Source organism: Drosophila sulfurigaster, chromosome 3 (genome assembly GCF_023558435.1).
Source record: "Drosophila sulfurigaster albostrigata strain 15112-1811.04 chromosome 3, ASM2355843v2, whole genome shotgun sequence".
NCBI lineage: Eukaryota > Metazoa > Arthropoda > Insecta > Diptera > Drosophilidae > Drosophila > Drosophila sulfurigaster.
In genome coordinates this window covers 49682328-49706948 of record NC_084883.1, presented here as the reverse complement: position 1 = coordinate 49706948, position 24621 = coordinate 49682328, and the positions used below count along the sequence as shown (strand labels likewise).

The window sequence follows — 24621 nt, the reverse complement described above, 5'->3', positions numbered from 1 at the left end:
TACATTAACAGCCAAACAGGAAAATCAATCGAAGTTAAAGCCAAGTCAAGTGAATTGGCGCAGTCTATCAGATAAGTTGGTGCTTAAAAGCAGCTCAGTTTAATGCGATTTTAAACAAAAGTTCAAGCAAAGTCAATTTGTGTAAATTAATTGCAATTCACGAGGATTAATTAAAGCCAGGAAGCATTTGAGAAGAGTACAATATAAAATCCCAAGAAGAAAGTATGATAAACGAATGTCTAGTGATTTATTAATCACTTTACGATAAAAGCCTTTCTTAAAGCTTTTTGAAGGTTAGACAATATTGTGTTCATAAGAACAAAATAAGAAGATAGAAAAGCTGTTAAATAATAATAATGTTACAAAATATTCATTTGACGATAAAAGCTCCTTGAAGTTTGGAAAATATCTTTAAAGAAAAGCTCACTGAATGTATTAAAAATGTTAACGAACAATAATCATTTGACGATAAAGTTTCTTGAAAAGAAAATAGCATTAGAGAACAGCTAATTAAATTTATTAAAAAATAATAATAATAAATAAACTCCTCTTCAAATTTAGAGAATATTCTTAGAGAAAAGCTAACCAAATGCATTACAATTTTAAATAGTGCTTTACAAAACTTGGTTTTTTATCTGATATGAATTCCATAAGGGCAGGGATATATTTTAAAAGAATTTAAATTAAAGAGAATAAAATAGTAAAATACGAAAGCAAATAAAATAATTCATAATTTAGCGATATTAGCTTTTGAAAGTTTAGATAATATTTAATGAAAGTTACCAACATAGAATTTCCAGAATTTATCGCCTGCCACATAAATAAAACAAACTGAAAAAATTTTAAAAAGTAAATTTTATTCTAATAGTTCTGGAGTGCAAAAGATAACCAAATTTATTACTATTACTAAGAGTTTATTTTATTTTCTTCCACTTATAATGAGTAAATTTATTCCATATGAATTTCATTAAAAGCCTTTGTCAACTTCTTAAATATTAATTAAATATATTAAATGCAAACAACATATGTTTGCTGACACTTCAAACAGCGTGTTTTATGTTTTGCCCCAAAACTTTATTTATTTTATGTGAATTGCATAAAAAGCCGTTATCAACTTTTAATGAATTTGTATTATAAAACCGAAACTAAAACGAACTGAAACTACTAGGAAAAAATTGACAGCAAAAAAACGCATTAAAACTTTGTTATAACACAAAAAATCACGTATTTTGCCGAAACGCGTTAAGTATACGCAGCGTATAACAAGTTATATGTATATTTGGCTGTTTAAAGTGAAAGCATTAAAGTGAATGCTGTTCGACATTTAATTAATGGTCAGCTGCCATGTGTGTCGTCTGAGGTAATTTATTTCACAGCCAATGCACACACACATAAACACAGAGAGAAAGAAAGAGAGGGAGAGAGATAGAGAGAGAGGAACATAAATACATGGTAGTACATGTGCTTATTGTGCTCGTTGTTGTTGTGTTTGCTGCCATTTTGTATAGTCAAAGACAGCGCTCAATGTTTATTGCATGTTTTACAAGCCAAATGCACTAAAGAGTGAGCGAGAGGGAAAGAGGAAGAGAGAGAGGGTGAGAGTGTGAGGGAGGCAGCCGTAGAGTCATCGACAGCTGCAGCTAAGGGGCAACAATCAAGCAGCACAAACACACGGCAGCTCGAGTTCCGTTTCCGCTGCACGTTGCACGTTGAGGTCAGCAACAGCAAAAGCAACAGCAACAGCAGCAGGTGCATTTGCCAATAATTGATTGCATTTTGGCATGAAGCTGTTGCCAGTTTTGCCATTGACTGGTTGCAGCAGTTGCTGCTGCTGCTGCCATTTGTTATTGGCCACACAAAAGGATGTCGTTTGGCTGCACACTGCAGCTCGAACACCTTGCCACCTGGCCACCTTACACCTTACACCTTGCCACCTTGCAACTTGTGGTTTTGTCCTGGACTTCCTCGATGCAGCTTATAAGCACTTAATTTGCCCAAGAGCTTGTCGGCAAATAACTGCAGCAATTGCAGTTGGCCGCAGGCTAAAATGATTACATCAACCTAAAGCAACTTCTAGCTGTTGCTGTTATTTAATTGTGTAGCCTGATGTTATTATAGCCAAGGCGAGCACAAAGCTTATCGATCAAAGACCATAACAACATGCTGTTATCACAAGCTGCAGGCATTCATTTCACGATGCCAGCGACGATGCGCGACTCGTCCCCAAAATGTCCTTAGCGACAATGGGAAAACGGCATAACAATAGCGAAGGCGAAGGAAGGAGGCGCTGGTGGCGCACATTTTCATTATCCTTGGACTCGCCTTCGCTGTCGACGACAATGCGAGGCAAACATTTAGTTTTTGTATTTAAAAATGGAATGACAACAAATGCCGGAAAATCCTCGACTCACAAGAACCAGAAATCCAAGTCCAATTCCAAAATGAAAATGCTTTCGTTTTTCCTTTCTTTTTGTACACCCGCTACCCATAGGGTAGAAGGGTATTATAAGTTGGTGTCGGCAGGAAATGTATGTAACAGGCAGAAAAAGGTATCTTCGACCATAAAGTATAAAAATTCTTAATCAGCCCGTCTGTCTGTCTGTTCTAGATCTCAAAGACTATAAGAGACAGAGCTATAATTTTTTCGTCAGCAGATCAAGTTTGTTCCAAATACTTACCACGCCCACTTCTGCCTCCGCAGATCGACAAAAATCGAAAAACCAGCGTAATTTTAAAGCTGGTATAGCGAATACTAACTCTATTGTTAATGATTCCTGACAATTTTATTGCGATGGGATACAAATTTTAGAAAATATTTTGGAAATACTACTACAGTTGGGTTTTAGCTGCTTTGGGTAACAATCTGGTATATTTCGATCTCTATGGTGTATTTAAACGATATATCAAATATGGATGTCGTTACATTTAAGTATTTTTGTTGTATATTTTTGACAAATAATCTGGAATATTTCCACTTCCATGGTATACTTCAACGATATAGCTAATATGGTCTTCGGCATATTTAAGAAATTTTTGTGGTATATTTTGTCTAACAATCTAGTATATTTTTACCACTGTGGTATATTTCGATGAAATACCAAATATGGATTTCAGTTTGTTTTATTTCAACAATAGACCAAATATGTCATATGGCATTTCAACCCTATACCAAATATGGAATTTAGTATATTTTAGTATATTTGTAGTATTTTTTGTCAACAATCTGGTATATTTCAACCTCAATGGTATATTAAAACGAAATAGCAAATATAGCCTTGAAATATTTTAGTATTTTCCGGTATATTGTTCGGTATATTTTAAGAGTAATAGCGCACTGTTTTGCTTTTACTCAAATGGGTATCTAGTATCTCACAGTCGAGCATAATCGACTGCAGCTTTCTTACTTGTTTTTTTTTTTTGCTCAACGAAATGTCAGCTGCACACGACTTGACTGAACACACAATACAACACAGAATACTAGAAAAGCAGCAAGAGCCATACATTTAGTATGCACAGTGGCTCTGGCTGAAGGATGACATAACATTTGCTCAGCGATAAGTCAACACACTAAAAGATTCCTTGTAACTTGTCTAATTGATTCGAATGGGCATCAAGTTTTATGACTTTTCATGCATTTTTAATGCCCAGCACCAACAACAACAATAAAGCAGACCAGGCACTTAAGCAAACACACTCACACATGGGGACAAAAACATCGTAAACTTTTTCTAGCACTTTATCAAGGTCGATGGCTTGTGAGGGGGAGGAGAGAGGAGGGGCAGAAGGCCAGTGTAATTACCAAACATTTTTGCAGATTTTTCTTGCCGTTTTGCGACGTCACCAAGCAAAAGTCTCGTATGTTTGTATCTTTATGTCCTTGGCATTGGCATTGCCGAGGGTGCTGGCAGAGAGACAAGGCTTCTGCGTGGGAGGAGGGAGGGAGGGGGCGTCAAATCAGGCGACACCACAAACTAGCCCCGAAAAAGCGGAACACAGAGAACGCAGAGCGAGTGCAACAAAATGGAAACTTGGCAACTTTACAATTTATGGAAATTACCTGACTTGAAGTTTTCTCTTTTCTCTTTCATTATTTTTTTTGGTTTCTTTTTGGTTTTGGCCTGCGGCTTCATAGTTATGCCATAAAGATTGGCGACGTCCTTGGCCTTGAGGGGGTGGCGATGAAATTTTTGCTATCGAATGCATATTTGGGGATCTAGAAAGTTGATCAAAACAAAGTTGTTAAATAAACAGCACTGAAATAACTGCGCCCAAAAGAATGCTTTGCATACAATTTTCGAGTTTTGCTCACTTTTAATTTATTTATGCCTTTTTTTTGTGCGGGCGCTCATTATTGTTGCCATGAGACGAATTAGCAATTCATATTTTCAAGCCAAACAAATTGCAATTAAAAATATTTTCACTGTTTAGCCAACAAAGTTGGAAGCCGGAAGCAGCACGGGAAAAAAGTTACGCAATTATATAAGCAGTGCTCATTTTTTTTGTATTTCTGGCCACAAAATTTATGCCAAGCAAGATTATCTTTGATTTGCACTTCATTTCGGCAAAGCTTTTAGCAATTGTATAACCAGTAAACAAAAGGAATGCCAGCGAATAATTTACTTGCTTAGACGCTTATCTTTAGGGTATCTGAATAGTTGTTGCTTTCAAAGTGATTTTAGATGGTTTCGTAGTTCTATGCTTAAGGTCAAGGCTATGGATTTTCTCTGTTGCTGGCGCCATTTCCGGAAGTCGGCAAACAGCAAAGCGCTAAAGGTTTTCACTTTGGGTTTTATCTTTGCACTTAATTATAAAAGTTGTTGCGAGACGTGAGTGGTGCTAAGATAACGGATTAACAGGCGTTGTGGTGTGTTTCTCCATCCCAAAACCAAAAAAAAAAGAAGAAGGAAAATCGCATTGTATGCGTAGCAGCAAATGTGTTTGGCGACGACCACCTGAGCGCACAAAAGTAGGCAACGTTTCGTTGCACTCGCCACACGCCGAGTGCGCGCAAGAGAGAGAGAGAGAGAGCGAGAGAATGAGTGTGAGTGTGTGTGGATGTGGATGTGGATGTGTGTGGGTAAATGGCAAATAACAATGACCGTTTTTCTCGATGTTGTCCTCGTTGCTGCCGCTTGAAGCGTGTAAACATTTTTCAACTAGCAAAGCAACAACAAAAGCAAAGCTTTCAATTATAAACCCCCATGCGACAGCAGCATTTGTGTGCTACACAGAAAGAAAAAACGTGCTAGAATCAAGCATAACATCTTGAACCAAGATTATATGATGTCAAAATTAAACAAAGAAGCTTTATTCTTAAATTAAGATCAAAATCAAGCATAAAATCTTGAATCAAGATTATACGATGCCAAAATTGAACCAAGAAGGTTTATTCTAGAATAAACAAAATCTACAAAATTTCTATAATGAAAAACTCTCAAAATCGAACCAAGAAGGAAAAATCTTAAATCAAGATCAAACAATCTTAAAATTAGAGCTTTTAAAATTAAAAAAGGATATCGTGTTTATATCGTGTGTCGTATTACACAATTACATTGATGTATGAATTACTTGTATTAGTTTCTAGCATTTGTCCCTTTTTTATATACGAGCTGATTAGAGTTTGAACCCAAGATATAATTACTAAGGAAACAGCAACAACACCAGAATTAAGGTTCTAGAGAAGGGAATTCCAACATTTTAAGAAAAAAAATTCTTTAATCAAGGCACATTCTTGAAGCAAGAATTTGTTATAAGATTTTTCAAACCTAAAAATCTTAGTTTAAAATTTTTTGATTTAAGACCCAAAAAATCTTATATCAATATTTGCAATCTTTTTTTCAATCTAGAATAAAACAGATTTTTAAATTTTTAAAGGCAATTTTAGCGTAAAAAACTTAGCCTAATATTATTCAAACCTAAAAATCATATTAAAAGTTTTTTGGTTTTTTAAGTTCAAAAATATCTTAAATCAAAATGTGCAATTTATGTTTCAATCTATACTTTTTCTCTCTGTGTAATCGTTGCATTTGCAGTTGGCGAGCTTTTACTGCTAAATCGTGCACTTACCCCACGCTCTCAATCTCAAACTTTCAATTACAGGAAACGGTTTAATCAACGAGGCCGAGTTCCTGCAATGGGTGGGCAGAATCCAAGCACTGCGAGACGACCAACAGCAGCAGCAGCAGCAGCATGACAGCGATAGCGCCAGCACTGCCAGCAAGCCGGTGGACGCAGACGATGATGTCACCGAAGACTTAATAGCTGCATTTAGGTAAGTACTGCCAATGCAACTGCAACAAATACAACTTCACAACAATAACATTATCTTCTATATTCACAGAGTATTCGATCGTGATGGGAATGGTTTTATAACGCGAGATGAACTGCAGACCGCCATGGAAATGATTGGCGAGCCCTTGAACGAACAGCAACTGGAGCAGCTGCTGGCAATTGCCGATTTGGATCAGGATGGTCGCATTAATTACGAGGGTAAGTTCCCAAAACATATGTGCAGTTAGCACAAGGTTAGGCTCAGGGTTAGGCTCAGGGTCTCTACTCTCGTTCTGTAGTTGTGGTAAAGGACCCATAAAAGTGAAACCACAAAATGCTTTTACACTTGCCACAGCCATTCGCTTTGCTACCGTTACTGTCTGTGCGTTAATCAAGCTGCAGCATAAAACAGGCATAAACAAACACACACACTTACACATAGGTGTATAACCTTGTGCCAATATTTGCAAAAGCCTCTGGAGAGCGCCTCACTCATAAATCAGCTAGACAAACACAAATACACACGGCAACAGCAACAACAAGACAACAATCGAAAGCCCAAGTTGAATAACCTATGCCAAGATACAGGGCGCAGCCATTGCCCCTTCTGCAAACAACAACGCACTTTTTTTTATACGGCCGCATTATTTGTTTGTTTACCCGCAACGTTGTTTTAGTGTTTTGTGGGTGCAACATGCCATAAACCAAAGATTGGCTCGGTTGCTTTTCTTTTTTGGTTAGCTTTACCACAAATCGGTTTAAACTTGGCCGATTACATTGTACTTACAGCAGCAAAGAATATATATATTTGATTTCAAGCGGCGCCTGCAAGTATGCAATCTAAAATTTATGCTTTATATAAAAATCGCCATGGGAAAGTATGCTATACAATATTTGCTTTGACGGCAAAGATGTATTTTCAATTACGCCTCAAAGTATGCAATGCAATGTGCAAAGTTAAACAAGATTCTTTGCCGAGGACATTTCTCTATTTACATCTTCTATCAACTTTTGCTGGTAGCAACAAAATAAAAACAGTTGGCTAAGGACGTGCTCTGTGCTTTGTAAATGTATCTGTGTGTGTTTGTGTGTGTGTTGTGTTGTTGTGTGTCCCTTGCGTGGCATTAAATTGATTTACTAAACACAAACTAATACATTGCCCACACTCACACACACACAGTACGAAGATGTCCCTTTCAAGCTCGAGTATCTGCTGTGTTGGTCATGTCTACAACACAAGCACATTTTTGTGCCTTTGTGTGTGCACTCGGTGTGTGTACTTTGGCTTGGGTTTATCATTAGGTTCATATGCCGTCGCTTTGCTAGTTGATACTTTGACCTTGTAACGCATGCCCCTTTGCTGTTGCCCCTGCCACCGATTTTCCCCCCTGCTATTTGTTTGTTTGCTGGCATCTGCAATTTATTTATTTCACTTTATTTACTTTACACCGGCATGTACGACCAGCAGCAAAAAAGCTGCTCCCCTTTGATATATCCTGTAAACACAACTATCACAATGATCAGAATTTAATCTCTGAGAATCTTTCGTAATTAATTTTATTTTCTATCTTAATCTTTTGGAAATTCTTAACTTAATTCCCGTACTATTTAACAAAGGATATCCTTTAGTCGAGCATACACGCTTGTTTGCTTTATTTCGCTGACATTGCATGTTGTTCGTAGGCGGTTTGTGGGCGTGGTATCGATGATTCGCTGCGCAACACGTTGAACGTGCGTCCCCCGAGGGGCTCCTTTAGGCCAAAATGCCTTTCATCATTTTGTTGGCCATAAAAGTCCGCTCTTCTTTTTTTTTCTTTTTTTCTTTGGACTTGGGTAGAACAGTGTCAATTATATTGCATGTGGGTGGAGCTTTAGTTTATTTGGTAGAGAAAGATTTTCAACATTTTAACAATAAATTCTGTCATTGACTTTGATTCTTTTTTTTCTTTTCTCATTCACAGAGTTTACGAGACTTTTGCTCTAAGTCCGCAATTGAGTGCAATTACAAAAAAATAAACCACAAAAAACACAAAGAGAATGGCGAAATGTTTAACAAATTCAACTTAATTATTAAGTGATTACTAACATACTCAGACAACAAAATTGAATGAATGTTTTATACAAAAAAAAAAAAGAAAAGAAAGAAAAAGAAAAACATAAATTTATATTATTAGTTATGTTAAGAACTTGGAAGGAATTCGAAGGAACACAAGCACACACACACACATACATAAATCTCACTTTGAGTTGATCTTCATCACACACACACACACAAACACACAAACACACAAAATTAGTTTCTAAATCATGCGAATTCTTGAAATTCATTTTTTTATACGAATTAAGTTCATATTTGGAGCAAGCTATAATTAATGCATAAATTATATAGTTCGATGTGAAATCATAACACACACACACACACATACATACTTACATATATATATGCATATTCGGATAAGTCTGAGCGCGTGAGTGATATTGTGTTTAGGGTGCTGCAAAACAACAAAAACAGAGTATGTAAAAAAAAAGAAATTTAATTACTGCATATATGTAGAACGAACGTAAATTAGTTAAAATGCTTGAGTTTTAAACAATAACAACAACATCAAAAAAAAAACAACAACAAAGCCACAAAATGTTTCAAATTTGCTAGCTTAAGCATATAAAATAAATGTTTACCATTTAAATAAGAAATAAATTTATAATAAAAAAAAAAACAATTATTTTATTTCGACTTGGAAAATATAAGAAATGATGAAATATGAAATACACAAAACACACATCAAGAAATGCGCAGAAATCATAAAAGTTATATTAAATGTCGAGAAACATGATTGTTAAACTATTTAAAGATATATGTATAAAAATATATGTACATCATAAAAATATATAAACTATTTATTGGAAAAGCAAACAATTATCAAAATGCAATTGAATTGCAAAATCAAATTGAAAATCTCCAACAACAAATGAAAATAAACAAAACAAAACAATTGTGGAATTTTCAAAGCATATAGAAGTATATATTTTATAAACAAATTTTGATTAAAATAAAATAAATTAAAATCAATATATCAAAATCTATATTACTACAGTCTATTGTCTAGTCATCTAAACTTCTTTCTTCCATAAGTTTGCTTCCTTTAAGTTGATTTCATAAAATAAAATAAAATAAATCAGAAAATAAATAAAATACCAAAAAATTCGAGTCCATTGCATCGCCGTCCCGGTACCATTAGTTTATAGCAAATATAAACAAAATCGTATTGTGGTTTCAAATATTTGAAACATTTGCAGAGTTAACTCAACAATATACTTATATCCATTTATATAAAAAGTGCTCTTGATTGATCGTCACAAATCAAAATAAAATACCACATATTTAGCGAGAGAGAGAAAGGGAGAAGAAATTCACTAGATGACGCAATAATTCATCAGGTCAATGGTACAAAATAATCAAATTGGAAATACAAGGAAAGCAAACCACAACATTTTTTGATGGTATTTACAAAACAGGAGCAACAAACAAATTGAAACAAACGTTTTTTGGATTGAGCATTGAGCATCTAAAGGATACATGTATTAAAATACCGAAAATAACCGTTTGTTAACCGAAAAAAATACCAAATAAAAAAATGTACTTAACTGAAGTAGATTTTTATGACATCTAATTGTGCTTAAATTATGTATATGCAAATCTATATGCCTACCAATACTATATATACTATATATATATACTTAATCTATACAAATACTGGTTTTTGTTAAAGAAGAAAATAATAAAGAAACTATTTAATATTACTTACACAAAATTAAGACATTATCTATATGCGTACATACCTACTTACATATGTATGTTAACTGTAGTTATTTTTGTTTAAGCATTAATAATTTCATAATTTCTAATTGTAAACAATGAAACGAAATGGACATAATAAAAGATAATACACAAACGCTCAACGGAATCCACTTGTTTTCATTAATATTTTCGATTCAAGAGTATAAAAAAGCATGCTGCTTTTTTTGTGTTGGTATTAAACACCTTGAACTCAGTAAAACTTCAAACAGTACTAAGAAAACATTTAATAGGAAAAAAATATTGTCGTTCACGTTTGTTTGAACGTATCTAAATTTTACTCTGTGCATGCCGTGTATATTTTATATAAAAAATAAGACGTTGGAGTTAAAAGTTGCTTACGGAGCATGAGTGATATGGATGACAAGGTAAATATGCAATGGAACAACATAAATTTGAATTCTGATGCTTCGATTTCTCTTCATGGTGAGACCGCAAACTACTTTAGTCGTGCTTCAGACTTCTTTAATATCATAAAATCAACAATCTGTTCAAAATTAAGCGCCCTTCTGCACGGGCCGTGCATAGTTTGCACAATCTCAATTAAAGAGTAACCAAGTCTCGATTCTCGGGGTTTCTGCCTTTTTAGTATATCCAATTCGATTTATAACCTTCAATGACTATGGTCACATCTCGATAAACAAAACAGCTCTCAAAAACCTATATTTTGTAAAAAAAAAAGTAAATGAATTAACAAAAATAGTATAATTTTTTTAAGGAAACTAAATTAATTTGCATTTAAATGCTAAAATCAACGGCGTTTGCCGTAAAAATATCGATTTTTACGCCGTCGACGTATCGATAATTTCATCGGTCTTTCTCCACCACTATCGCGGAGCACTCACAAAATCAATTTTTATAAAAACGAGAAAAACGAAAGAAAATTTCAATTAAACGACAGTGCAAACTGAATTAATTGTTCATTGTATTCGTTAACGTTTTCGTGTTTGTTTGTGCGACATACAATTACGAGGGTTCGCAAGCCCAGAAAATTTACGACAGAGTGTTGAAAATAAAGCCGCAAAAGTGGATACCGATAACGTGAAAATTGAGGATTTGATGGACTCTGATCCTGATATTGAGTTCATTGAAAAGGATAGCGGGATGTCTTCATTAGGTGGCAGCAAGGACGAGACCCCTGAGCGTCGCACCGTGGCCCTAGTAAGTGATTTGCCACAAAAAATAGGCCTTCCTCCCCCAACAATCGGCTCCCGTTCTAAATGCGTGCTCACGTAATTCGAAGAGTCTCACGATTATTACCATCATGCTTATCATGCGTAGTGTATTGATTATATTAATTACAATGTGCTTTTCTTTCACTTGCAGCCTGTCAACGATGAACCACAAACGGAGGGTGACAATTACGATGATGTAAGTGAGCGCATGTCTTTTTTTCTTATTGTTTTCTGTGATGTTTGTAAACAGCTTCATTTCTAACCTCAAACAAAAAAAAATATGCTTGCTATAGGAACCCGATGAATCGTTTGGCGAACGCATCTTGGGATTGACAGAAATGTTCCCGGAATCGGTGCGCAATGTTGTCGGCGCCGTCTCAAGTGCCACAGTGAAGAGCTGCCGCGGTCTGTATCAGTTCTCGTGCAGTGCATCATGGATATTCTTCACCAGCTCCGTCATACTGTTTGCGCCCGTCATCTTTGAGACGGAGCGCGCCCAAATGGAGGAGCTGCACAAGTCGCAGCAGAAGCAGGTGCTCCTGGGTCCTGGCAGCGCCATGGCCCCCTCTGGACCATCGCCCAGTTTACCATTGATTCGTTAATTAATCTTTTTCGATAACCATACATAACATAAACAACATACATATATTAGAAGGATTAGTTCTATGATGAGTAACAGCGCGCGAGGGACTCCCAGATCAATAATGGAATTAATTTGCCACATGCTCTAGATTATAAGTTCAAGTCCCCAGCGTCCTGCCAGTGGAAATAAAACAAACAAAACAATAGCAATTCCAATTAACAAACAACAACAACAACCATTAATACACACAGCATTTAAGCTGCCTTGAAGTTGCAAACAGAACTTCTGCTTATATGGGGCTTAGTACGAGTATTTGTAGTTGGCCCACAAAACACACAACACAGAAACACACACACCAAAACAACTTACTGTTTAATAACAAATTAATAAATTACGTTTATTAAGAGTTGAACAATCTACAGTCCACCGAGATACTCTCGCGGTATAGGATGATCCATGAAATAGCGCCGGAATTCTCCAGCATACTTGTTGCGCAGTCCTCGCTCGCCGAACTCATTGAAACGCTGCGCCAGAAACACGTAGACATCGAGAACCTTGGCATGCGCCGACAGCTTCTTAAAGGATTGTGCGGCACGCTCGAGTATCTCCAGCGATTTGAGCAGCTGTGCCTTGCGTGCATCCAGCGCTGTGATGGCCAACAGGCAGCGCACAAACACAAAGTCGGTCTTAGCACGTTCATACAACCCGCCGTTGATGTGTATGTCATCCATGCTCCGTTTGATGGCCTGATAGGCCTTCTGCGGCATGCCCAACAACAGCAGGACTTGGGCCAACAACATGTCCACCAGCGCCAGCTCGTAATCCATTTGTGCATCGGCCATATCCTCGGCCACACGCAATAGCAAGGTCACCGCCTCGCTGGCAAAACGTCCCTCGGCTAAACTGCAATACGCCAACAGCACCTGGACACGCATGCGTACCAAAAACGGCAACTCCGGCCGAGCAGCCAACTTGTCTAGCAGCCGTCGTGCATTGTAAAACTCCCGCTTTGCCACATAGATGGCAGCGCGCTGTTGCATGGCACCCGCTGCATCCAACAGATGCAGCTGATCACAAGCCTTGAGCGCATCGTGCCAGCGACAGCGATAGATGCCCGATTGTATGATCACATGACACTGACTGATCATCCAGCACTCGGCGCCCGGCATGCGAGGCAGTTGCTGGCAAGCGCGTTGCAGCAGCACGCGTGCTAAACGCAACTCTCCTTGGAGTTGCAGCCACAACGCAAAACTGGCCAAAGCGCTGCCTGTGCCAGCGGCGCCGTGACTATTGAAGCGATCACGCACCGACAACAGCAACTGGGCATAGAGGGCCGACAGCTCGTGGCGTCCATAGGCGCACCAGACAGCGCTGCGTAGCGCCAAGGCTTCGGATGCATGATTGGCCAGATTGTTACGATTGGTCAGATGATCGCTGTGTTGCAGCAGGTCGAACAGACGCAACGGTTGATAGCCGGCCACAGTGCCCAGCTTGACGGCAAAGTGTAAAGCTAGTGTGTAATTCTGCAACAGATTTCCATCGGCATCGCTGATGTCTGCGACACTGCGTTGTACATAAGACAGCGGCAACTCGTTGCGCAGTAGACAATGCCAGGTGTTGGCCAGATTCAGGCTGCGTTTGTCGCCATGCTCTTGGGCTAGCATAATGCTTTCACGTAGCGCAGCAAGTGCCTCGTCACGATGTCCGAAGGTGGCATGCAATACAGCCAGATTGATGCAGAAATACTGATAGCCTTTCTCCTGGCTCATCAAGCGCACCGGCGAGCGATCCAGCGCACGATGCAGCGCCTTTAGTGCATTGTAATAATCCCGGACACGCAACTGATTCATGTAACCCAAGAAATAAGCTGTGGTGTTTAGGGGCAAATCCTGTATGATCTCCTGTACTTTGCGTTCAAGCTGCTTGGGTGACAGTGCGCTGCTTTCGTCATGATCGAGCAGATCCGACTGCTTGTTAATGAAAAACTTCGCCTGTTTGGGTGCCCATTTGCATATCGCATTGCGCTCTAAAGTGCACAACTCTGTGTCCTCCTTTTTCACTTGTGTGACGACAGCAGCATCGCCAGCTCCAGTGGCAGGCGGTGGTGGGGGTGGCGCTGGCGGGGAATGTGTGCGATGCAGCACCCCGCCGGCAATGGGTTTGCGTGGCCCAATGGCCAGAGCACGCATGCCCTTCTCGTAATAAGCACAAATGTTGCGATACATGTGCATCATCTCAGCGAACGTGAAACGCTGCAGGACAACGGCAATGCGGCGCACATAGATACCCACCATACTGAACTGACTGACACCAAGATCGGCATGATGCAACGTATCGATGTTTTGCATATCGGCAAAGTCGAACAGCGCCTCAATGCTTGCCGTGCCACAAAACTCGGACATCGCCTTCTCAAAAGATTCGAGCATCAGGGTTTCTAGTTTGTAGGGACGCGTGGTGAGCAGATTGTGTAGTTCATTGTAAGGCATGTCGGCCTCTTGCACCAACTTGAACATCAGCATACAGAACATACGACGCGCCTGCGGACGCATCGCAATGCCGGTGTCCAAAGAATTGCTCTTGTCCTGCCAAAAGTCCACCATGAAAACATTGCTTTATTTTCACTTTAAACTCACCTTAACATACTGCTTTAGCAGAATCAGTACGGCGATTTTGTGGGGCGTTGGCGTCTCAATGCGGGGAGGCACCACTTTTGAGCTGGGATCCAATGTATCCAGCTCCTCGAAGAGATTCATTTCGGCAGCCGAATTTGTTTGACCGGCATCAAAAACAACACGCCCAACAGCAGCCAACTTCGCGCTGTTTACTAGAGCTGCCAACTTGTAACATTTTTGCAGCCCTGCTAAGGCGCGGTAATTTGAAAAATTGCTCAACTACAACAGCAGTCAGCTTTACGTTCTTAGCCAAAGCTTCCAACACGTTGCATCGTTATAGCGCGCAAATTTTAAAAATTGCTTAGATATCAACCTACAAACAAATTGATGACCGCTGTAATCGTACAAGTTCAAAGTCCGTAGAAAACTAAATATGCCTAAAGCTCATTACCCATTTTAAGTATGTGTTTATTTGTTGTTGTTATTTATCATGCGCAAAGTTCAAAAGTCCTCTACCCATTTATAATTTTAGTGAAGCTAATTAATTCTACGTTAAATGAATTGGAATATGTATAGCTTTTTGTTTTTGTTCGACACTTAGCCATTTAAAGAACAAATGGGAAAATTGCACGACGACCCCTGGGGTAATCCTTGAACTCCTTGCGATAATTGCGGTGCTTGGCCAAAGCCCAAACAGTCATCTGGAAAGCACCGGCCAAAGCAAACAGATAAGCTGGCAGGCAAGAAGTCATGGCCGAGAAGGACACCCAGGCGCCAATCTCATAGGTGTAGTTGGGGCAAGACACCAAGCTGCAACAAAGCAATATGATTAGTATTGTATATAAAAAGATAAATAAATTTATCAATTGGGACTTACTTGAAAAGCTTGGTCAAGGGATTGCTGTCGGCCACAGGGATCTTGCGCACTTTGGTGCCCGGTGGGCGCAGATTGCGCAGGGCAATGTGAATTGAAAAGTTGCCCAATTCGCAGAGCTGTAATATACAAGAGATTAGGACAAGTTTTCATACATGAATTACGATTTAAAGATGACTTACGGCAAAGGCGCCAAGAGCAGCCCAAACAGTGCACATGCAGGGCGAGGTGTACAATGGGTGATTGACGTGATAGGACACATATGCTGTGAATCCCCAATAGTAGCTGCAGTTCTTGAAAAGATTACGCAATGGCATCGTATTGTGAGAGAAGCGATGCACAAAGATCGTCTCCAACAAACGCTTCACATAATGTACGGTGTAGCAACCAGCAGCAATGCTATTAAAAAAAGAGACACCAAAAACGGTTCAATCATCAAAACTTGTTGTCAATAATTATGCAGCCAGGTAAAAGCGAGCTGTGATCGTCACTCTTGCTGAAAAGCTTTGCATAAGCGCAAATTAGTTGGGCATTGGGTCAATGCGGGTCGCTAGCTGTCGTCGTCGCTGTTGCTGCTTAATATAATCGAACGACTCTGGCGAAAGTCACACAGATACGACACATACACACACACATTGGCATACTTACTGCGTGGTGAGTGAGATCGCGTTGCCAGCCGCCTTGCCATAGACCAACTCTGGGCGGAAATAGAACAGCAGATAGACAATCAAAGGACCTGCGTATTCAGCCAGGAATACAGTCTTCCAGCCAATTTGTGGTCCCAAATCCTTGATGTAGACCTTATCGCCATTGCCCAAATTGAGGGATTTTACTGAGTCCGTATCCTTCAAGCTCTTGCCACGCGGTTCCAAGCGACTTTAATACAAGATTGAAAAGAATTTTTATTATATGCTACGGGTTCAATAAATACATACATATGTATATATGTGTGTTTATGAACTTACAGCGATATGCGGTCAGCATGCGGCGTTTGCTTTAGGGACTTATGAATCACCACACGCAATTCGCTGATGGATAGCGACGATGAGGACACCTGCACTTTGCCATAGGACTTGGAGTTCCTTGCATCAAGTACTTCTAGCTCCATATTATTTACGTTAATTTTCCGTGACAATCTCTCTGCTAATCTTACTGCCCAGGTAGTCTTACCTCAAGTGTGACCAAAGACATAATTTTCAAATAGGCCAGTTTGCTTACAAATTTGCTTTAATATAGCCATAAATATAATAGTTTGGTTACACTCGATTTTTCAAATGATAATTGATTCGCGGGTTATTATTTATTACTTCCATAGCTTCTGTTGATAATATTATTCAAGGCATAGTGCCAAGCCATAGAATATATCTATAATTGAAAAACATTTTTACGCTTACTGTCAAAAGCTGTTGGCTTTAAAAAAACTGGTCACTCTACTTAACTATTCGTCTTTCATTATACAGTGACAACCAACCAAATAGTATATCAAAACGGTGAATATAATAAAATATAAATGTTGACTAAATTATAATATCAATAAAATATAAGCAAGCCATGCTTTCAGATTTTATTTAGAGTTTACTATAATTTTTTACTTAGCCAGTCGAATCAGCACGTGAATCAGGTCTCGTCTTGAATTTGTAAAAAAAATCTTTTTATTTTAATTGTGTGGTGAGTTTTGTAAATAAAAAATATTTAAGTAAGGCTTCCGAACAAAATCTTTTAAAAAAGAATAAATTGCGTTCACTTTGTTTTGATGACCAATACCCATATAAATAACTAAACAAAATTTTGTGGTTTCAGGAAAGTGTACATTGAATAAAAAAATAAACAACCCAATTGAACATCAATTTTGGATATATAAGTGGGTAAGTAAATATTTCTATAAAATATGTAATATAAATCTTATATATTGCAAAGGCATAAACTTATTGTGCCCAATGTATTTAAAGTCATGTGGCAACTCTGGAAAATTTGTGAAAGCGAGATAAACATATATAACAGCTGACGACTGCAATTGCATTCACAGTTAAAAACTATTTCTATAAAATGGTTATTGCTTGTATTTATTATTTGGCTTTATTTCACTGAAGCATTATGTAATTGGATAACTTCATTGCAATCTATGGTAGCTCTGCTAATTTAAAAGCAAGTGAATAGTTTCACTTTTAAATAAACTGATAATTAACGTGCGAGCAGGACAGCTCTACAAATTTGACATAATTCCCCTTGCAGTTGCAGAAGCTATAAAAAGAGCTGGCAAAGAGCAAACGAGCACAAAAGCAAAAAGCAAAGCAAGTGAGCGAGTTCAATAGCAAAAGCATCCAGTGAAAATATAAAGCATTTATAAAAAAGTTAATTTTTGGGTGTGAAAAATATAAAAGAAAAAGTGAAAACTAATATATTGTGTTAAAAAAAAGTAAGTGCATTATAAAAAATTTATATTCAAATTTTAAAATGGGAAATACTTGGGTCATTACGCAAATAATCAGAGCGCAGCCATTTTTTTTTTTATCTTCCTTTGTTTTTTATTTTGCTGCGTAGTAGTTGTGTTTTCTCGTTTTTATGCCAATATACATATTATATATATAGATATGCCCTTGCAGAAGTATTGTTTATTTGCAAATACAAAATGCGTATTCAGCCATTTGGCACTTTGTTGTGAAATCAATTTGTGACGTCACTAAAAAATTCGAGAAACGCAAACGTACATATGATGTACATATGTACATACGTATTCATTGATTTATGCCTTTGCGTCATAGTCTAATTTTCCAATGCCAAATATTAGTCAAATTAAGATTTTAAATTGTTTTTTTTGTATTCATTTATTTTTCCGATTATGGGTTTTTGATAAAATTACAAAAAAAAACTTAAATATCCTAGATTATTATAAAACAACTAAAATTTCTTAATTATAAATATATTTAGTCATGCTAAGCAAATATATATTTCTTATAATTGCAATATATACATTTGCAAAAATATAAATGACGCACTGGAAATTTCTATGCCAACGGCTGACGAAACTCGTTTTTATAGTATACAACATCTGTGTGTACACCACCTAATCTTATGAGTAAATCGCACACAATGCAGTGCAATGGCCGTCGTCATTGGAGACAAAGGTTATTGCCTTTGTCCAAATTATTCTTTGTAGGGGAGGAAATGTACTGAGAATATATATTTGGTATACACACACACATACATATACACCGCTATCGGGAAACAAAGCAGTCTGGGGGAATTGAGTTCTTGTTTTTGTGCTTTTTTTTCTCCAGATGTTATTTTAAGTTACATTTTTGTCTGGTTTTATTCAGCTGCTAAACAATTTTTTCTGATTTTTTTTCAGAATAATTCAAGATGCAGATCTTTGTGAAGACATTGACTGGCAAGACCATTACCCTGGAGGTTGAGCCTTCAGATACTATTGAGAATGTGAAGGCTAAGATCCAAGACAAGGAAGGAATCCCCCCAGATCAGCAGCGTCTCATCTTCGCTGGCAAGCAACTGGAGGATGGTCGCACCCTTTCTGATTATAACATTCAGAAGGAATCGACCCTTCACTTGGTCCTCCGTCTCCGTGGTGGTATGCAGATCTTCGTGAAGACCCTGACTGGAAAGACAATCACCCTTGAGGTTGAGCCGAGCGACACCATTGAGAATGTGAAGGCCAAGATCCAAGATAAGGAAGGAATCCCCCCAGATCAGCAGCGTCTCATCTTCGCTGGCAAGCAACTGGAAGATGGTCGAACATTGTCAGACTATAATATCCAGAAGGAATCGACCCTTCACTTGGTCCTGCGGCTCCGTGGTGGTATGCAGATCTTCGTGAAGACCCTCACTGGAAAAACCATCACCTTGGAGGTTGAGCCAAGCGATACCATTGAGAATGTGAAGGCCAAGATCCAAGACAAGGAAGGAATCCCCCCAGATCAGCAGCGTCTCATCTTCGCCGGCAAGCAGCTGGAGGATGGTCGCACTTTGTCCGACTATAATATCCAGAAGGAGTCAACCCTTCACTTGGTCCTCCGTCTCCGTGGTGGTATGCAAATCTTCGTGAAGACCCTGACTGGAAAGACAATCACCCTTGAGGTTGAGCCAAGCGACACCATTGAGAATGTGAAGGCCAAGATCCAAGATAAGGAAGGAATCCCCCCAGATCAGCAGCGTCTCATCTTCGCCGGCAAGCAGCTGGAAGATGGTCGCACCCTTTCTGATTATAACATTCAGAAGGAATCGACCCTTCACTTGGTCCTCCGACTCCGTGGTGGTATGCAGATCTTCGTGAAGACCCTCACTGGAAAAACAATCACCCTGGAGGTTGAGCCAAGCGATACCATTGAGAATGTGAAGGCTAAGATCCAAGACAAGGAAGGAATCCCCCCAGATCAGCAGCGTCTCATCTTCGCTGGCAAGCAGCTGGAGGATGGTCGCACTTTGTCCGACTATAATATCCAGAAGGAGTCAACCCTCCACTTGGTCCTCCGTCTCCGTGGTGGTATGCAAATCTTCGTGAAGACCCTGACTGGAAAGACAATCACCCTTGAGGTTGAGCCAAGCGACACCATTGAGAATGTGAAGGCCAAGATCCAAGATAAGGAAGGAATCCCCCCAGATCAGCAGCGTCTCATCTTCGCCGGCAAGCAGCTGGAAGATGGTCGCACCCTTTCTGATTATAACATTCAGAAGGAATCGACCCTTCACTTGGTCCTCCGACTCCGTGGTGGTATGCAGATCTTCGTGAAGACCCTCACTGGAAAAACCATCACCCTGGAGGTTGAGCCAAGCGATACCATTGAGAATGTGAAGGCTAAGATCCAAGACAAGGAAGGAATCCCCCCAGATCAGCAGCGTCTCATCTTCGCTGGCAAGCAGCTGGAAGATGGTCGCACCCTTTCTGATTATAACATTCAGAAGGAATCGACCCTTCACTTGGTCCTCCGACTCCGTGGTGGTATGCAAATCTTCGTGAAGACCCTGACTGGAAAGACAATCACCCTTGAGGTTGAGCCGAGCGACACCATTGAGAATGTGAAGGCCAAGATCCAAGACAAGGAAGGAATCCCCCCAGATCAGCAGCGTCTTATCTTCGCCGGCAAGCAGCTGGAGGATGGTCGCACTTTGTCCGACTATAATATCCAGAAGGAGTCAACCCTCCACTTGGTCCTCCGTCTCCGTGGTGGTATGCAAATCTTCGTGAAGACCCTGACTGGAAAGACAATCACCCTTGAGGTTGAGCCGAGCGACACCATTGAGAATGTGAAGGCCAAGATCCAAGATAAGGAAGGAATCCCCCCAGATCAGCAGCGTCTCATCTTCGCCGGCAAGCAGCTGGAAGATGGTCGCACCCTTTCTGATTATAACATTCAGAAGGAATCGACCCTTCACTTGGTCCTCCGACTCCGTGGTGGTATGCAAATCTTCGTGAAGACCCTGACTGGAAAGACAATCACCCTTGAGGTTGAGCCGAGCGACACCATTGAGAATGTGAAGGCCAAGATCCAAGACAAGGAAGGAATCCCCCCAGATCAGCAGCGTCTTATCTTCGCTGGAAAGCAACTGGAGGATGGTCGAACATTGTCCGACTATAATATCCAGAAGGAATCGACCCTCCACTTGGTCCTCCGACTCCGTGGTGGTATGCAAATCTTCGTGAAGACCCTGACCGGAAAGACCATCACCCTGGAAGTGGAACCTTCTGATACCATTGAGAATGTGAAGGCTAAAATCCAAGACAAGGAAGGAATCCCCCCAGATCAGCAGCGACTCATCTTCGCTGGCAAGCAACTGGAGGATGGTCGCACCCTTTCTGATTATAACATTCAGAAGGAATCGACCCTTCACTTGGTCCTCCGACTCCGAGGCGGTATGCAAATCTTCGTGAAGACCCTTACTGGAAAAACCATCACCCTGGAGGTTGAGCCAAGCGACACCATTGAGAATGTGAAGGCTAAAATCCAAGACAAGGAAGGAATCCCCCCAGATCAGCAGCGTCTTATCTTCGCCGGCAAGCAGTTGGAGGATGGTCGTACATTGTCCGACTATAATATCCAGAAGGAGTCGACCCTCCACTTGGTCCTTCGTCTCCGTGGTGGTATGCAAATCTTCGTGAAGACCCTTACTGGAAAAACCATCACCCTGGAGGTTGAGCCAAGCGACACCATTGAGAATGTGAAGGCTAAAATCCAAGACAAGGAAGGAATCCCCCCAGATCAGCAGCGTCTTATCTTCGCCGGCAAGCAACTGGAGGATGGTCGTACTTTGTCCGACTATAATATCCAGAAGGAATCTACTCTTCACTTGGTCTTGCGTCTCCGCGGAGGTTGCCAAGCTTAATTTAAGAACCACCCGAAAATAAAAATGCAAGATTCAAAAGAAATTTATACATGGCTTTTGCACACTTAATTACTGTCTACAAGAATTGAACCATTCCTTTATTCTGCAATATTACACTTAATCGCAAGATAAATTCTAAATTACAAGTTCAAGCATTAGCTGAAAAAAATAAATTGACTGCTGTTTCTTCTGGCTTAAAATCTGTTTAAAATATTTATTAAAATCACTGTTGCAATTGTTGAATTCGTTTTTTTAGGGCATATATACATTTAAATTTGGCGGGGGTATGTACTTTTTTAAAAAGAATGAAAGGGCCGAAAAAAATTTTATCGATTTTGATATCATTTTGATTGCAGAAAAATATTAATGTTTGGATAAACCAACTAAATATATTTTTCTACTGTAGTTAAATTAAAAATTTTTAAATTCGAAAAATCTACATGGTCACACTACATGCCGATCAGTGTTTCAAACGCAGCGTTGCCACCTCCATGAATGTTTTGCTATGGTTTCGGGGCTAATATTGTTTTCTTTATTCGTGTCGCCGTTCCGCTGCGAATGGCCATAAGAGTGGCAAGTTGACTGGAATTTTGATGAATTGGTGGTGAATGCTGCCCATCTACATTCGACGACGGCAACCTGCGGCTGCTGATCAAATTGACGGCAACACAATGGCAAAAGTCTTGCAGCGTGTTGAAATTACGCTGCGTAGTTTCTATATATTCAATTCCAGCTTTTGTCAAAAAGAGGGCGAGGTGAGTTGCAACTTGGGGCTGCATTAAAAACCGCATTAAAAAAATCAACTATCAACTGTAGGAAGAGAAAAAAGTGCTGTTCTATCACCCTGTTGACATTGAGTTAAATACAAAAATCAGGGATGTGGGACTCAGCGAAGCCATCATAACATTTACAGGGTGAGTCAGTAATTTATTAAAAAATTAAATTAGCACGATATAAATAAATTAACGCTCACAGCACATTCACCAACGAAGATGATTGCAAAGCCTTGCACACACAAAAGACGACACAACTGTTTCATCAACCAGAGCCCGGCTACTGGCTGGTCATGGTGCTCAATGTTCCCAAGGAGTTCCGCCTGAAAGATGGCATCGAAGTCGCGGATTATCGTGGCGTCGAAGTTTCCGATCGCATTTACCATGCTGTGTTGCGGCAATGCTACCACATGTATCGCTTCCATTATGGTCTGCTGCAGACCAAGCTCACAGCCAGCCCGTCAACTGCAGCTAGTGAGGAACAACGTCAGCTTTTGGCCGCTGAGCTGCAGCAGTTCTATGCGCGTTATTTGAGCAGCTCCAAGGAGCTGAAGCAATGTGACATCATGGACATGCTGCACTCCATTCAGTACCTGGCTTTGGACAAGACGCTCTTCCTGCGTGCCCACAACTTTAACATGCTGTGCGACACTTTTCCCGTCATCAAGGAGTGCATTATGCTGTATAACGAGCAGGTCGTTTGTGGTGGCAAATTGAATGCCAGTGATTTGTATAGTTTGCACTCCCACATCCTGGCAATGTCGTCGGCCGATAACAGCAATGCGGAGAAGTATCGTCAAGGTGCATTTGTAAGTGGTGAGGAGGAAACGCCCATTAAAGTCTATCTGGATGTGGACGGCAATATTGAATCGCATTATTTGCTCGTCTATCGCGCTTTAAGTCTAACTCTATGTCTGTTTGTCGATGGTAATTGTGAGCTATATTACCAAACGCTATTGTCATTAATATATTGTTTCTTTCCTAGCTAAATTGGCGGCGCCGCAACCGGAATTCTATGAGGAACTGAATAACTATTTGGGACCACAGCTGAGTTGTTTATCGCGCGACATTTCCACTGAAATTTCCAAGCAGAACGTGTCCACAACGTTGCATGACAACAACTCCAACGACAGCGCTCCCAAATATCTCTTTATCAACGAACAAAGCTTAAAGCATCATACAAACATCTATCGCAATGCCAAATCGATACCGCGTAATGTGATGAGCATTATTGCTGACTTGGCTAACCCCATAAATGATACGAATGCAGCAGGTAATGCTGCTGCCACGGAGGAGTTGCAGGTGAAGACAACGAATGATTATTGGATTGTGAAGCGTCGTTGCAATTGGCGGCAATATTATGTGATTCTATGCAAGAGTAAGGCGACATTGTTAGATGTGACGCAGGAAGCGAAGCGTATATTTGAACAAGAGCTCACAGATGATGTATTTTTTGACAAATAAACAGCAGTATCAAATAAATAAAGGGCGTTTTCCAATTGTAATGCCGCCAGTCGTTGTCGCTGTCTCGAGTAGTCGTTCCATGTTGACAGAAACGACAACAAGCGGCGCTGGGCTGCGTCGCGTCTTTTCAAGCCAACACTGTGCTGCTGCTCGTGCTGGCGGGATTTGTTGCATTGCTGTTGCCTTCGGTGGCATCGTTATAAACGCTGGTCGACGATGATGAACTGGTGGTTGCTCCATTGTGGGACGATTTACTCGATTTCACAATGTAAATGCGTCGATTCGACATACAAATGCTGTAGCTATGATGTTCGTAATCAATCGTAATGCGCTCACAGCTGCTGTTGGGCATAAAGTTCTCATCGATGCTGCAAAACATGAAACTGATAAGGCTTCAAAAAGACGCAGAAAATGCAGGTTTTACCTTTCGGTTAAATTCAGCAGTCCCATTATTACATTCGCGCTGCGTTCATCGTTCTTAAGATCGCCGCCAGATTCCAGCACGGTTCCATCATCCTTGAGTATCAAGTAGCCAATTTGGTTGGGCACAATCAGCTTATCTTTATCCATTTTCAAGGCTTACCACTCCCAAATAATAAAAACAACTGCAATTGTTTTTCTTTCTCAGCTGCTCAATATTTGCCATTCAACCGTCAGCGCGGACACAGTCCCAACAAC

The 24621-nt window shown here is 39.8% G+C and overlaps 7 protein-coding genes across 15 annotated transcripts in view; 4 read left to right on the top strand and 3 right to left on the bottom strand.

Moving 5' to 3' along the window:
- Positions 1 to 9462, top strand: part of LOC133844478 (calcium-binding protein E63-1) — a 39981-nt gene extending 30519 nt beyond the window's left edge. For all 6 annotated transcript variants that reach the window (XM_062278488.1, XM_062278487.1, XM_062278493.1 and 3 more), the window contains 3 exons: positions 6100 to 6271; positions 6341 to 6489; positions 8232 to 9462. In XM_062278488.1, coding sequence (XP_062134472.1) covers positions 6100 to 6271; positions 6341 to 6489; positions 8232 to 8254 — 344 coding nt within the window. In that variant the 3' untranslated portion in view covers positions 8255 to 9462. The remainder of the gene's footprint in view (positions 1 to 6099; positions 6272 to 6340; positions 6490 to 8231) is intronic.
- An 869-nt stretch (positions 9463 to 10331) lies between these two features.
- LOC133844479 (mitochondrial import receptor subunit TOM22 homolog) lies at positions 10332 to 12290 on the top strand. Of its 2 annotated transcripts, none has more exons than XM_062278495.1 (3): positions 10332 to 10494; positions 11453 to 11497; positions 11595 to 12290. In XM_062278495.1, the coding sequence occupies exons 1-3, from the start codon at positions 10474 to 10476 to the stop codon at positions 11901 to 11903; spliced, it is 375 nt and encodes a 124-aa protein (XP_062134479.1). In that variant the 5' UTR covers positions 10332 to 10473; the 3' UTR covers positions 11904 to 12290. The 2 variants fall into 2 exon arrangements, with proteins under 2 accessions (XP_062134479.1, XP_062134478.1); XM_062278494.1 differs by lacking the exon at positions 10332 to 10494 and adding an exon at positions 10949 to 11287.
- On the bottom strand, positions 11924 to 14695 carry LOC133844469 (anaphase-promoting complex subunit 5). Its single transcript, XM_062278476.1, has 2 exons — positions 14518 to 14695; positions 11924 to 14466 (listed from the first exon to the last, which is right to left on the bottom strand). Exons 1-2 carry the CDS (start codon positions 14635 to 14637, stop codon positions 12301 to 12303), a joined length of 2286 nt encoding a protein of 761 aa, XP_062134460.1. The 5' UTR covers positions 14638 to 14695; the 3' UTR covers positions 11924 to 12300.
- A 248-nt stretch (positions 14696 to 14943) lies between these two features.
- On the bottom strand, positions 14944 to 16554 carry LOC133844475 (very-long-chain enoyl-CoA reductase). Its single transcript, XM_062278484.1, has 5 exons — positions 16336 to 16554; positions 16019 to 16246; positions 15553 to 15769; positions 15374 to 15489; positions 14944 to 15306 (listed from the first exon to the last, which is right to left on the bottom strand). Exons 1-5 carry the CDS (start codon positions 16476 to 16478, stop codon positions 15102 to 15104), a joined length of 909 nt encoding a protein of 302 aa, XP_062134468.1. The 5' UTR covers positions 16479 to 16554; the 3' UTR covers positions 14944 to 15101.
- Positions 16555 to 16910: 356 nt separating this feature from the next.
- On the top strand, positions 16911 to 21919 carry LOC133844468 (polyubiquitin-C). 2 transcript variants are annotated; one of them, XM_062278475.1, is made up of 3 exons: positions 16911 to 17038; positions 17171 to 17235; positions 18720 to 21919. In XM_062278475.1, exon 3 carries the CDS (start codon positions 18731 to 18733, stop codon positions 21704 to 21706), a length of 2976 nt encoding a protein of 991 aa, XP_062134459.1. In that variant the 5' UTR covers positions 16911 to 17038; positions 17171 to 17235; positions 18720 to 18730; the 3' UTR covers positions 21707 to 21919. The 2 variants fall into 2 exon arrangements, with proteins under 2 accessions (XP_062134459.1, XP_062134458.1); XM_062278474.1 differs by lacking the exons at positions 16911 to 17038; positions 17171 to 17235 and adding an exon at positions 17628 to 17786.
- A 269-nt stretch (positions 21920 to 22188) lies between these two features.
- On the top strand, positions 22189 to 23965 carry LOC133844472 (vacuolar fusion protein CCZ1 homolog). Of its 2 annotated transcripts, none has more exons than XM_062278479.1 (4): positions 22189 to 22461; positions 22523 to 22620; positions 22682 to 23412; positions 23465 to 23965. In XM_062278479.1, exons 1-4 carry the CDS (start codon positions 22315 to 22317, stop codon positions 23941 to 23943), a joined length of 1455 nt encoding a protein of 484 aa, XP_062134463.1. In that variant the 5' UTR covers positions 22189 to 22314; the 3' UTR covers positions 23944 to 23965. The 2 variants fall into 2 exon arrangements, with proteins under 2 accessions (XP_062134463.1, XP_062134464.1); XM_062278480.1 differs by having other exon boundaries at positions 22200 to 22461; positions 22682 to 23406.
- On the bottom strand, positions 23868 to 24513 carry LOC133844481 (ragulator complex protein LAMTOR4 homolog). Its single transcript, XM_062278497.1, has 2 exons — positions 24368 to 24513; positions 23868 to 24311 (listed from the first exon to the last, which is right to left on the bottom strand). Exons 1-2 carry the CDS (start codon positions 24511 to 24513, stop codon positions 24071 to 24073), a joined length of 387 nt encoding a protein of 128 aa, XP_062134481.1. The 3' UTR covers positions 23868 to 24070.
- Positions 24514 to 24621: the final 108 nt, after the last annotated feature.